The sequence below is a fragment of the Dipodomys ordii genome, unplaced genomic scaffold (genome assembly GCF_000151885.1).
Source record: "Dipodomys ordii isolate 6190 unplaced genomic scaffold, Dord_2.0 Scaffold35, whole genome shotgun sequence".
Lineage (NCBI taxonomy): Eukaryota > Metazoa > Chordata > Mammalia > Rodentia > Heteromyidae > Dipodomys > Dipodomys ordii.
Window position 1 is genome coordinate 12,095,337 of NW_012267251.1, and position 13,388 is coordinate 12,108,724.

Genomic DNA, 13,388 nt, shown 5'->3' on the forward strand with positions numbered 1-13,388 from the left:
CACTGCCCCCCCCAACCCCCTCCCTGCATCCCAGGGGCGCTCGAGGTAACCGGCCTGATGCCCTCTGGGGTCCAAGCCCGGTCCATATATGCTGGGTACTTGGGAGTGCAGCTCCCCGACCCAGGCCCCAGCTCAGCGGCTCACCTTTCCTCCTTTGAACGGCTCTTTTAATCACCAGCCACAGAAGGGCCAACAGGAGAAGGCCCAGGATAGTGGGTACCAGGATGTGAAACCCTTGGTCCAAGCTCCCCGAGCTTGAGCCATCGGAGTGGTAGAAGGATCTAGTCGGGGGAGGGGAGGAAGAGGGTAAGCAAGGAAGATGGGTATACAGAAGCACTCTTCTTTGGGTGGAGATGACTGACTGATGTATCCCTTTGTTAACAGAAATTTCCCCTATTTTACCCAAAGAGACAAGAGTCTTGGGTTCCAATTCTTATCACATAGTCTTTTACTGGCTGTAAACACTGTAGTAAAGCCCCTATCCAAACTAGGAATCAAGTGTCCTGGGTTCATTTGAAGCTACTTAGTTTCTCATGGTCTCAGTTTCCCCATTTATAGGTCACAAATGATGTGTGAGGTCCTTTTCCTCCCTAACGTGTTTATATTTGCTAAAATGAAAGCAATTAAAAACAACCACAACTCAATGGCTTAGTGGCTGTCCTTAACACCATTCTCATTTAGTTCTCCATCAAAACAGATTTAAATGAGCCTGAGTGATTGAGAGAGGTCTCATTTCATTCTACAAGGTCAATGTTTGGAGTATTGGCCAGTGTATTTTTGTTAATAGGACTGAATTAATGTGATACATTTATAGCATATTTTGCAGCAGCCTTCTGGTGACAGTGCCAAGAAGGGTGGCCAACAGTGGACATTGCTGGATGGCCTCCGGGCATCTCTTAACTCTAGCTTGTTTTGCCTGGGTTCTAGCCTATCCTGGCTGGTGGAGGCTCTTACCTCTGCCTGGTGTGGTAGTTGTAGCTGGTCACTTGGTGCCCGAATAGCCCCTCCTGAGTGGGAGTTTTTGAGGTAGTGGTTGTCAGGAGAGTTGGAGGCTTGGCAGTGGCTACCGAAGATGTTCTGGAAACTCCAGGATAGTGAATTGCTAGAGTGGTGGGGGAAGAATGGTGGGCTGGAGAGCTCTCCATCCTTTGAGCTGGGGTGGTAACTGCAGGAGGTGGTAGGAAATAAAAAACACCAATTTTCTATTCATACAGTGTTCTCTAGTCTCCAGAGTCTTTAAGAAGCTCTTTCCTTTTGCCCAGGCTACCTTTGCTCCTGAAGTTCTCATGGCCCACGTGTCTCCCCAGCGTACCATCTACACTGGATCGGTGTAGATCAGTACCCCTTCCTTGGGAAACCTTCACTAACTTCCCAGGGAGAAAACTGACCCTCCTCTGTTTATAGTTTATAGATCTAGTCCCACACTACCTACTGCTATGTGTGTGTACTTACCTCTTCTCCCAACCCCTTCCTGTCGGTCACCACTATGGCTCCATGACCTCCCCATTTATCTTATTCTAGCACCTAAAAGGGTGTAATAATACTCTACTAGTGTATCTTTCACATAGGATATGTGTGAAGATGTGATGAAAACGGTGTGCGTCAAACTGTATTTAAAATTGGAAAATGATTCTGAAATACGAAGTTACTATTAGTATGAGATTCATCCTTTAATTACAAAGAGAGTTGATAAAAAAATCACTGGTGGACATCAGGTACCCTTGTAGGTAGAAGGAAGCATGATGATTTCCAGTAGGGAAACCTCTGTGCAATCTTGGTTTGGGCAGTCATTCAAAAAGGATCTAGGTTTTGTGAATGGAACACAGACTTCATTATGTGTGGTGCCACCTGGTGGTGGTGGTGTGTAAGTTCTACAACTAGGGCTCAGTTTCTTGGCTGCAAGGAAGAGTAGGCTTTGGAAATACACATGTGAGACACAGTTCTGCTCTACTAGATGGACTTGTCCATCCTCCATTTTTCACAATGTCACAGCATTCCTCCCCAGCCCCACCTTTCCCACTACTGTTTTGGTAAACTGACCTGCGGCAATGGATTCAGAAGAACTGGTTTGTGTGACAATTTGGAGCCACTTGGGCATCTGCATGTGCAGGTATCTGTGAAACCATTCTGGAGGCCCAGATATCGGCTCCTCTTCCAAGAATGGCTCATAGGCTATTGGAGGCAAGAGAAATTTGGTGGTAGTCTGGGGTAATGGAGGAGGCCTGGGGAAGGGCTGGTGGCTATTAATAGATGCTGACTGAGCCAGGGTAGATGGCAGTAAGGAACTGAGGATGAGCAGAAAATGAAATGGGCTTCCTTCTCGGAAGGACATATTCTCTCTTTAACTCAGCCGACATTTCCTTCAAAATCATCAAAGATAATTGGGACTGTCAACTGCAGCATTATGCTGGGTATGTAGCCCCTGAAGAGGAAGATAAAGGCATGATTCAAGAGAAATAATAGCAGTTGTGGTTTATAAACAGTGATAAACGTGGTTTTAAAATGGGGCTGGATAAATGCATGTCCTTTATATTCATTTCTAGTATTTCTCACAGGACAATGATGTCCCTTCTTTAAGTTTTCTCCAGTTTGAGAGCCTCTCCTCAGCCTCATGCCTTCCTTTCTCCTCAAGCCGTGGGCAGCATGGTCTAACACATAGACACACCTGTCCTTCTTCTTCCATCCACTGTTGGATAGAAAGTTTCTCGTCCCAGAGGTGAAGTTTAGCTTCAGAAATCCTAGTTGTTGCTGCACTGGCTAGCATGATGATAGCATCACAGCCCAGGGACTATTGCAGTTAAATGAAAACATTTCCCGGGTGGCCTGAGCAATCATGCAGCCGGGGTACCTACCATTGTGTACATTCAAGATGACTTTCTGGGTCTTTCCCAAGTCTGTGTACTTGCCCACCCCACAGGCATAGATCCCGCTGTCACTTTCGGTCAACTTCATTATCGCTACCAGGAAGAGATTCTTGTCTGAGCATGGCTTTAGAGTGATTCGGTCCCAGTATTCCTTCCTGATGAATGTGCTGGACACCACCGTAACACAAGCTCCAGACTTGGTCATCTGCCGGCACAGGTACAGCCTCACATTAATGTCAGGCATTGGGCACTTGATGATAATGGATCCGCCCAGCTCTCCATCCAGCTGTACTTCCGGGAGGATCCTCAGAGCCCCAGAGACTGCAAAGGAGAGAGAGAGAGAGAGAAAGAGAGAGAGAGAGAGAGAGAGAGAGAGTTGATACAAGAAGAGGCCCATCCACATCTATATTCCAACCCAGCCACTTCCATACTCTGAGTTATCTCTCCAACCTAGGCCCCAACCCAGCTTCACACTCATCTTCAGATCCAGTCCCATCCACCTCATCAGCCTACTGCCAGCCAGCCCTTAGCCCTGGCACAAAGGTGATTTCTATCTTGGCCTCATCCTTAACTTCTTCTCAGGCCAGCTCTGTACCCATCCCAATCCTATTTCCCAGCCTTTACCCTATTTCCCTCTTGTCCCAAGATCCAGCCTCATTACTAAATATGCAAGGATCGAGACAACTTCCCTCTGAGAATGTAGTCAAAACTACACCTGCACCACCAAAGGAGAACTCATATTTGAGTGACCCCAGCCCCCCACAATGGTATAAACCCTGCAAGTCATTTCAGGTTGGTACTGGGAGGTGTGGTAGAGCTATACTGCAGCAAACTGTCCTTTTCAGTTTTGCTTTGCTCAGTTTTAGCCAGCCAACGGTTCCTTATACCAATTCTCTGTCTTTCAGACATTCAACAAGTAGGTATGGAAAGCCTTTCACGTGTGCATGAATCATCTGGCGGTGATATGAACAGACAGATACCCTGGCATGGTGTAATAATGGGGACAGGCACCAGGTTTCGTGGGAGGACAAGCAGGGGCACCTGATCCAGGTTGCTGAGGGGGAATGAGAAGTTGAAGGGAGGCTTTCTGGAAGAGGTGCTGTGCGAGCTGTGACCTGAAGGAATGGGCAGGAAGAGTGATCAAGAGGCGCCATGCTCATCCCTGAGGTAAGGAACTCATAGGAAGGAAATTAAGGACATGTATGAGTCTGAGTGCACATGTATGTGTGTGTGTGTGAACATATCATATGTGTGTTGGAGAAGAGTAAGAGCTGTGTATTTAAAAAATCCCTACCATCCAAAAGCTTATACATTGGGTAAGAGAAAGGCAGATGAGTGCAGTTTGACCGGTACAGAAGAGGGTAAAGGCTGGGCTGATTAAATGTCAGCTAAGTCGTTCTCAACATGTTTGTGTATTTCTAGGAAGAAGGTGTGTGGAGTAAAGCATTTGTGTGTTGGAGTAAGGTTAGAGGACTGGACTGAAGAGGGGTCTAAATGGCAAGAAAAAAAAAGTCCTCATAAAAGTGGGAAGGCAAGAGAGAACAGAGCATGTGGATGGGCGTAGGATGTCTACAAAGAGTAGATGTATCCAAACCATGTGCTCAGAATAGGCCCAAGTCTAGTCAAATGAGAGTCAAGAAAAGGGTCAGAAAGTGGCAGGGCTGGAGTTTTCTGGATGAGGAGGGAAGGATACAGACAGGATAAAGAGGTAGAAATAATCATGGAGGAGAGATAGAGGTATGCGAGGGTAGGAAGGGGCTAGAAAGTGGGTACCTACAGGAGATCCTGAGTTCTACAAGTGTAGCTGATATTAATGTAGAACCAGATGGAGAGGGCCCAGATAGAAAGTCCAGGCACAATCACAGCGGTAATGTGGTGATGGAAGGGCGACCTGCTCATGAGGACTCAGCCGATGTCCCAGATCTAATCAGGAGTGTGGGGGAAAGGGGTGAGTCACCCCGTGCACTCATATCTGCATGGGAAGCTGAGCAGTGAGCTGAGCACCTCAGCACCAAGGGTGGAAACGCATGAGTGTTTTTGAATGATGCTAACCCAGCCAGACGTGGGGGTAGGGAGGGGAGGCTCAGGAACAGGATGTTACACAATGGAACAGGGGCAAGACAGAGAAGAGATGGGGCTATTGTCTATGAAGTCTCATGGTATATACACTGAACAGATGAAGCCCAAGGAAATCTGGGCACACTGAGCTCTTGTTGACCAGAAAGCACCAGCTGGCAATGTGAAAACGGCCTGCTTTCAGGAAAAAAGCATCAACTCGCTTTGATGTGCATGCAAACCTACACCCAAGACCTAGAAAAGCAGGTTTCCAAGAGAGACAAGTAGATAAAACCCCTTGGTTTAGAATTATAAAATGACCTAAGCCACGTAGGAGAACTCATTGTGCCTTTGGTGCTATCACATATGCATGGTGATTGGGTTTTTAGACAGGGGCTAGGTATCTGCATTGTTTCTGTGTTACCTATACTAGGATTTGAACTCAGGACCTTGATCTCTCTCTTGGCTTTTTCATTCAAGGTTGGCACTCTATCCCTCGAGCCATACTTCCACATCTGGCTTTTTGCTGGTTACTTGGAGATAAGAGGCTCATAAACGTTTTGAACCACAATCCCTCTGATCTTAGCCTCCTTAGATCTGTATTTTAAAGGAGCATCCCAGGGTTCCCTGTCTACATCTTCCATCCTGTATTACTACATTTAAAAATGGAGACTGGAGGGAAGGGATAGTGGGAAGGGGTAACAATGATAGACAAGAAATGTAGTCATGGCCTTACTCATGTAACTGTAACCCCTCCGTACAGCATCTTCACAACAAAGTAAAAAAAAAATAAACAAAAATGGAGATTCGAAGTTTCAGTAGCGATGGTAGAGGTGAGGAGCTATGTGGTTTAAAAACTCTCTCTTGTGGCGCTGTGGCTCAAGTGATAGAGCACTCACTTTGAGCTGAAGAGCTCGGGGACAGTGCCCGGGCCCAGAGTTCAAGCCCCATGACCGATTAAAAAAAATAATAAACTCTCTCTTGCCAGGCACTGGTGGCTCACACTTGTAATCTTAGCTCCTCAGGAGGCTGAGATCTGAAGATCACAGTTCAAAGCTAGCCTAGGCAAGAAAATGTGCATGGCTCTTATCTCCAATAATTTACCCCCATCCCTCCCAAAAAGACAGAAGCGAAGTTCTGGCTCAAGTGATAGAGTGCTAGCCTTGGGCAAAAAAACTCAAGGACAGTGCCCAGGCCCTGTGTTCAAGCACCAGGACTATCACACATGGGCACACGCACACACATGCTCTTTCTCTTCATGTATAATGGGATGTAAATACATGTTAGGGTTGTGGAAAATACTCTATAGTTTTCCTAAACTATGGCCAAAGGCCCAGTGGCTTTTGGTGACGATGGGGTATAGATTTCACCTAAGTGTCTATTTCCTTCCGTTCATGTCACATTCCTAGCTCCTGCCTTCCCTCTGACACCACTCCATGTCTACTCTGCTTGAATATCTAAGAGGCTACCACAACAGCCACAAGAGAATTCCGGATTCCTCTTTCCAGTCCTGTTCTTTCAGATACTTTTTCCATCTCAGAAAACAGAAGTACCATTCATCCACACGTACCCTCATATTAATGAACCAAAAATGCATCCTAAGTGTATGGGGTGTGTGTATGTGTGTGTGCGTGTGTGTGCACGTGTGTGTGCACATATACTGAGTCACAACACTAAGTATAGGTATTATTGTTGTTAAGGTGAAGGTACTAAGCGATTTGCAAGCCCACATCCTATACTACTACTTCTGTATCACTTGCTTTATGGTAGCACTCCTCATTGGGGCCCAGGCATTGTGAGTGTTTACTGGCCTGGGCTCCAGGGACAGGTCCTCTCCTACATTAGTAGGATCCAGGGCGGTAATACAAATCAAGGTCCAAATACCACCTGTCTGAATAGTTAATCATTATAATAAACTGTTGAATAAAATATTTCATTTCTCCCCATCTTAGCAAAATATTATAAAGTGGATGTCCACTTTATAATGTGACCATGGGAAAATGGCCCCAAATTTCCTGTCCCCATCCTGTGGTCCCTCTCCATCCCTGGCTCTTGCTTACATTGAAAGGATCCTAGTGTAGACATAGTAGACACCCTAGTCTGAATGTACAGCCCTCCCACTACTACCTCCTTCCTGGATAGATACCTGTGGCCACGTTCATCGGCCAGGTGTCAGCCTCAGGAGAAAGACCAGAATAGAAGCTTGTACAGTCATTGAAGGAATTCCAGTTCAAGCAGGGGGGAAATTAGTGTGAGCTTGGGGTGGACACTCCATCCTGGACCTGTGTACTCTTTACCCAGGGGGTTGGGTCTGGCAAGACAAGGCCGGGGCCTGGAGCAGGGTCTCTTTCTGAGGCCCATGTTTAGCTGACCAACTGTTGTGCCTGTGTGTCCCTCTGTCTCTCTACTTCCCAGAGTCTCTGGTAAGTGCATTTAAATTCCATACCTTTGGCCTTTCCAAGCACTTCAGTCTTTTTTTAAAAAAAATACAATAAATATTTGAGTTTCTTCCATATTCAAGACATTATAAAGTATGGATGAGGAATCTGTTGACCCTGGAGGAATTTATCATGTAATAAAGCGAAGAATATAAACTCATACTGAGCTACAGTGTGAATGAACGTGGTCAGTTATTGGCGCTCAGAAGTGTCTATGAGAAGAAATGGTATTTAAGGTGGTCTCCGAAATCCACGATAGTGAAGGTGAGATAAAGAATGTTTCTGGCAGCAGGAACAGCCCGAGCAAGGGCACGGTGGTAGGAATGTTAGCGTTAGTTCAAGGGAGAGTCCTGTTTGGTAGAGGGAGGTTACTGTAAGTGTATTTAATTAGTAAACAGTGGGTGCCATTGACATTTCCACAGCGGCAATCCTGAGTCAAGATTAATTGGGAGCTGCATACCCGCTACTTTGAAAGAAGTGGGAACGAGAGTTGAGGGATGAGTGTGTTTTCTTTCTTTCTCCATCTGCTATTGCATGGTAAATATGGATCTAGAAGACACAGGTATCGGCCACTGATTGAAGCAAAGTCTTTATGGAGATGAAAGGCCAGAGGTAGGAAAAAACCATTCTGTAATTTTGTGGCTGATGTTAGAGCTACGAAGGCCAGACGGAATAGCGGCCTTGCATGGGGACCAATGGGGCAAGGTATTAGGATGGCTGTGCTTCAGATGTTCTAGGGAAGTTGAAGTGGAGGTTTTGATATGAATTATGGAATCAGAAGACCGATTCAAGCTGGTAGATGGAGTAGAAGGGTCTTCATCCAGCTAAACGCTGGAATTTCAAGTGTGAAAAGAGATCGAACGTAAGAGAAAATAGGAATACAATTTTAGAGGCGCCTCCTTTAGGGACCCATATTAGTAGGCAAAGAAGGTATCCAGGAGAATGCCCTTGAGGGATAAACTTAACAGTGTCTGGAGTGGAGAGGCGACCCTGGACGCCAGTGGGGAAGGCCTTCAAGGCTGTCTGGAGCCTTCATCCTTCTCCTGCCTTATATACTAATTTGCAACTGGATCTGTCTAGACACATCCAAGGTGGAGGTGCCCAGCAATTGAATCCCTATGGTCATTTCAATCCTTTAAGAAACCTGAAGTGTTTTCCCAAAGCACTTACCTGGCAGGAAGTAAAGGGACCAAAGCCAGAAGTCCATGGTTCTTTTCCAGAGTCAGGTGCCACCCAAGAGCTCCTGGAGGGGGCCGGATACCCGCTCTCCAGCCAGGAGCCTTGCGCAATTGTGAGCTTGAAAGAGATTCTGATCCTCTTGAGGGGGCAAAAGCGTAAAAATGAGGAAACGACAACCCATCATGTTCCCTAGCTACGCTTCTACTAAAAAGGAAAATGACAAACCACAGCGGAAGTGAGTTGAGAAAACAGGCTGCGAGATGGGTCACCGGGGTTCAAAGAGCCTCTAGGAAGCTCTCAAGACTGTGTACAACCACCGGGGGATCTGGTTCCTTGCCGGTGAATTGCGAATTTCTTTGCCTTGGAACATTTATTTATTTGTTTGTTTGTTTATTTATATTCTACAGGTGTTACACAGAAGGGGTACAGTTATGTAAGCCAGGTTACAGTTATGTAAAGTCAGGAGATCTTTTCTTTTTGGACAGTGTCACTGGTTCTCTCGCTCTCTCCTAGTTTTTCCCTCCCATCTCCACCCACCAGTCTGATAGCTCCTTTTCAACAGTGTCCAGTGAGTACCACAGCTGCATTTATTTACCATTAATCCCTCCATTTCTATGCCCCCTTACTCTTCCAAGGACAGAGAAATGAATAAATAAGGCCAAAAGAAAAGAATAACAAAGGGAAAAAACCCTTTCTTCCATTTCCTGGAATTCATGTTGATAATATTATTTTACATGTGTTCCCCCTTAAGAGTATCCTCCTTTGGTCTCATTGTGTGTGGATGCCTACAGTCCTGTTCGATTTATCATGTCTAGGTGTATTTCAGATCTAGCTTCCCCATACAAGAGAAAACATGTGACAGTGGCACATGCTACTGTGGCACTTTTTTCAGGATTGGATATACAAACTTTAGATATCTTGCTTGACTCCTGACCTGGAGTTATTTATTCTATCCCTGTCTTCAGAGCCAAAGATACTCAGCACCAACTCTCCTCATCTCTGGAAGGCTGTGTGGGCAGAAGCTTGGGCCAGAAATCAGAAGATGCTGGCTGTGGTCCTAGTGCATCCTCACCCTGTCCAGCGCTGTCCAGGGTCTATGGTGTGGGGCTGCTAACCATCGACTTGATGCTGTGTATCCGCTTTTCTCTGTGCCTCAGTGAAGATGAGATCAAAGGACCCCGGGTGCGTTTCTTCACACAGAACGTCATTCCTGGGTCTCACCCGCAGCTTGTCCAGTGCCTGAGCCATCCCTCCGCTGACACGTGCCCCCAGCGGTGTCCATGAGGTGCTGCTTCCTTCTTACTGAAGCACAAACCACTGATCAGTGACCACAGAAACAAGGCCAGGAGGAGAGGTGACAAGTCATACAGCAACTCTGACATAAGTCACAACAGCTTTCTCTTCAAGGGCCCCAGGGTAGATCCATTGACCAGAGCGGGGGGAGGGAGAGTGGTGGAGGTCATAAAGTATCCTGGTGGGAGATTAGGACTCAAATCAGAAGCCCCAAATTCTTGGCACTTTCTAGCTTCAGACAAACTTTACTGAGCCTCAGATTTCTCATGGATAACATGGAGGTAGTCCCTGTCCTGTCTCACACAGCTGTTATGACACCAGCAGACACCACGGCTGTGGAAGTGTTTTGCAGGCCTTTGAAGGTAAAGGAGCAGATTTTCCACCCCAGGCGGTGGGTTCACCGGGCTCCCCCACCAGGCACTGCGGCCTCTTGTGGCCATGGAAGATCCCAGCTGTTTGCATACGGCTGCTCTGGGGTGTGTATTCACCACTTCCCACTCGCCCACACACACAGCAGATTGTATCACATGCTCTCCAAGACACAAAACAAGCTGTGTGGTGGATGCAGAGTGTGTGTGGAGTAGCACAGGTGCAGAGGAAGTGAGTGCGGGGGTGGGCCAGCAGCCCCACCCCTTCATGCTCAGAGCAGCTTCCTGGTGATGCCCTGCAGCCAGCAAATGGGCCGAGATGTCAGAAGCTGGCCCCTGCAGCCTCTGGCTGCCAGGGGGTTTTACTAGGATCAGGCCTACCTTGCCCTACTCAGAGGGAAGCCTGCATATAACTGGCCGCTTCCCATTTGCATGGCAATTGGGGTACCAATGATAAAGGTGATGGAAGTGACAATGGGTGTGAGAGAAAGGTGCAAACCTAAGTATGGGTGTGTGTGTGCATAGACCATGTGATAGGTGAGTGGACCCTGTGTGTATGCAGTATATGTAGTGTGGTGTGTGGTATGGCTGTGTATGGGACATGTATTGTGTGATGTGTGGCTATTAATGTGTGTGTGTGCAGTGTGTGTTGTGTGAATGTTGTGTTGGACTGTGACTCATGGTTGTGTGGTGTATACATATAGCTGCTCCAAGATGGATTAGGTGCCTATGAGAGTGGGTCAGAAAGCTTTTGACATGTGCAGCCCCAGAAAGACCCTTAAAAAAATCTCATGAGGCTCGGAGCTACAAGTAGCAAGGCGTTCTTGCACAGTCAAGAAGTGATTGAAGGAATGGGAACTCCCAGACCTCAGCCTGTTTAAGTCTCCGCTTTGAGATCCTGGCCCCAAAAGGTCTTAGAAGTTGGGCCTAGGGAAGACAGACCCCTGGCTAAAGGGTGTTGTGGGCAGTACCTACTCTCTTCTCTGTTTCCTGTGTGAGTTTGACCTCTGTTTTGATGCATAGTCTGCCCCCATCCCTGATCCTTCTATTTCCCAGGAGCAAGGCAGACAGAAGTGCACAAAGGCCCAAGGATTCAGCTGACCCAACACACATGTTCTGGAGGCCCATAGGGAGGAGCCGAGTGGAGAACATTCCCAGCTAGATGACAGGCAGCCGGAGGAAATAAATATTAGCAGCTGCAGTGGGCGGTGCCCAGAGCCCTGCAGGTGAATTCGTTCACTGTTTTCCTTAATGGCCTCCTCCTCATTACGCTGTGCAACAGGCTGTGTGTTACAGCATTTCTCCTAAGATGCCCGTGAGGATGCACGAGACAAACCTCACACAGGCTTCGCACCCAGCCTGGAACGTAGTGAGAGTGATTTACCCCTGTCGCTGGGGTAGAGGTGACTGAACCCTGTTCTGCTTGAGTACTGCAGTTCTGTTATTCTATCATGGCCTTTCCCATGGCCAGGCTCTGAAGAGCCATCTTCTGGACTTTTACAACACAGAAGGCCTCCAAGCTCAGGTGGTTCTCCCATGAGTCATGGCCCACCAGAAGAACCTCCTTGTCTAGAATTCTAGAAGCTACAGCTGCATCCCCATCAGAGAGAAGAAGTAAATTAACTTTCCTCATGGCCTCTGCTGCCTGGAGGGAAACCCAAGGCTGTCTCTGTTCCGAGCTGGGGCTAGGTAATTGAAGAGTACTGTAGTTGGTGGACCAGACAGGAGAGGGGAAGTGAGACTCAAGAACTAAAGTCAGAGTCCCAGCAAGAGAAGGTTGGAAAGTGTCTGTACCTGAAGAATTATCCTTGAGGCCTGGCTAGAAGACAAGGTCACTGCAGGCCAGATGGAAGATGAGAGGGGACTGTCTCCTGCAGAGAAGTGTCCAAACACAGGCCCTGAGGAAGGGTCTAGGGATACAGAGGGGGGAGCAAGCTACCAGTGGGAGACAGCTGGGATATTCCTTATAGCATATGACATGGCTTAGTGCCAGCACCTAGAATGAGCTTAATGGACAAAGGGTCTTATCTAATCACTCTCCCCCACACAGAGATTTTTATATTAACTACTCCAAACCTTAAGTTATCATTTAACTAGCTCCTAGTTGATAACCCTATAGGAATAGATTGTTTATGTGACTACCTTTGGTTTTAATTAAGTGCTTCTTGATCTTAGACAGTACCCCAGAAACATATGAAGTTCAAGGTTAAGTAATGGATGCTTTTTTTTTAATTTGACATTTTATTATGCAAAAACCTCTTGCATTTCCTAAAAATAAATCTTTATTTTCTCTCAGTGCTATCCAGTTCTCATAGACTTTGTCGACGTGAGACAAATAAAAGTTTATATTTTTATTTAGTTTTATGACTCTGGGCTTGTGCCTTAATGTTTTCTCAGCAATTTCCTGATCCTCAATAAGGAAAGCACACTTGATCCTATCACTGACACATTCACCCTACACGGAACTACCACAGGCCCTGTTGACGTGTGCTGGTTTGTTCGTTTGTTTCAGAAAGTCTCATAAGGATTTTATAGCACAAACCCTTCAAGTCAGCCTGGCATACATCACATACAGGTTTTAGTGCTCTGCCAATCTTCTGATACAAAGTTAAGCAACTCTGTTGCTAGGGGTTCAGGACAGCCTAGTTTGATGATGGTTCATCAAACACTGGGCCATTCTTTTCTTTCTTTCTTTCTTTCTTTCTTTCTTTCTTTCTTTCTTTCTTTCTTTCTTTCTTTCTTTCTTTCTTTCTTTCTCTTTCTCTCTCCCTCTCTCTCTCTTTCTTTCTTTCTCTCTTTCTTTCTTTGTCAGTCGTGGGTCTTGAACTCTGGGCCTGAGCGTTGTCTCTGAGCACTTCAGCTCAAGGCAAGTACTCTACCACTTGAGTCAAAGCGACACTTCCGGTTTTCTGGTGGTTAATAGGAGATAAGAGTCTTCTGAGTAGCTAGGATTACAGGCATGAGCCACTGGGCCATTCTTAATGTCTCTAGACCTGTTCCTGGAAGATCTCTGTATCAAGATTTTCTCTTTCATGTCCGAATGGATTATCAATCATAATGCTTTTAATTTATCCTACTATAAATAGTCTTGATTATTTTCTATAATATAGAAACTCAATCCATTCATCTACTGAGGGGCATCTGGTTTGGTTCCATATCTTAGCTATGGTAAATAATGCTGCAATAAACAT

The 13,388-nt window shown here is 46.4% G+C and overlaps 1 protein-coding gene across 4 annotated transcripts in view; it reads right to left on the minus strand.

Annotated features, from left to right (window-relative positions):
• The window catches only part of Fcmr (Fc fragment of IgM receptor), a 35,761-nt gene extending 27,063 nt beyond the window's left edge, over nt 1–8,698 (minus strand). For 2 of the 4 annotated variants that reach the window (XM_013017462.1, XM_013017463.1), the window contains exons 1-5: nt 8,528–8,695; nt 2,853–3,185; nt 2,041–2,172; nt 955–1,165; nt 145–281 (exon numbers count right to left, since the gene is read on the minus strand). In XM_013017462.1, the coding sequence (XP_012872916.1) occupies nt 145–281; nt 955–1,165; nt 2,041–2,172; nt 2,853–3,185; nt 8,528–8,564 (850 nt within the window). In that variant the 5' untranslated portion in view covers nt 8,565–8,695. Of the gene's footprint in view, nt 1–144; nt 282–954; nt 1,166–2,040; nt 2,173–2,852; nt 3,186–8,527 lie in introns of all 4 variants that reach the window. The other 2 variants (XM_013017461.1, XM_013017460.1) reach the window with 2 other exon arrangements.
• Nucleotides 8,699–13,388: the final 4,690 nt, after the last annotated feature.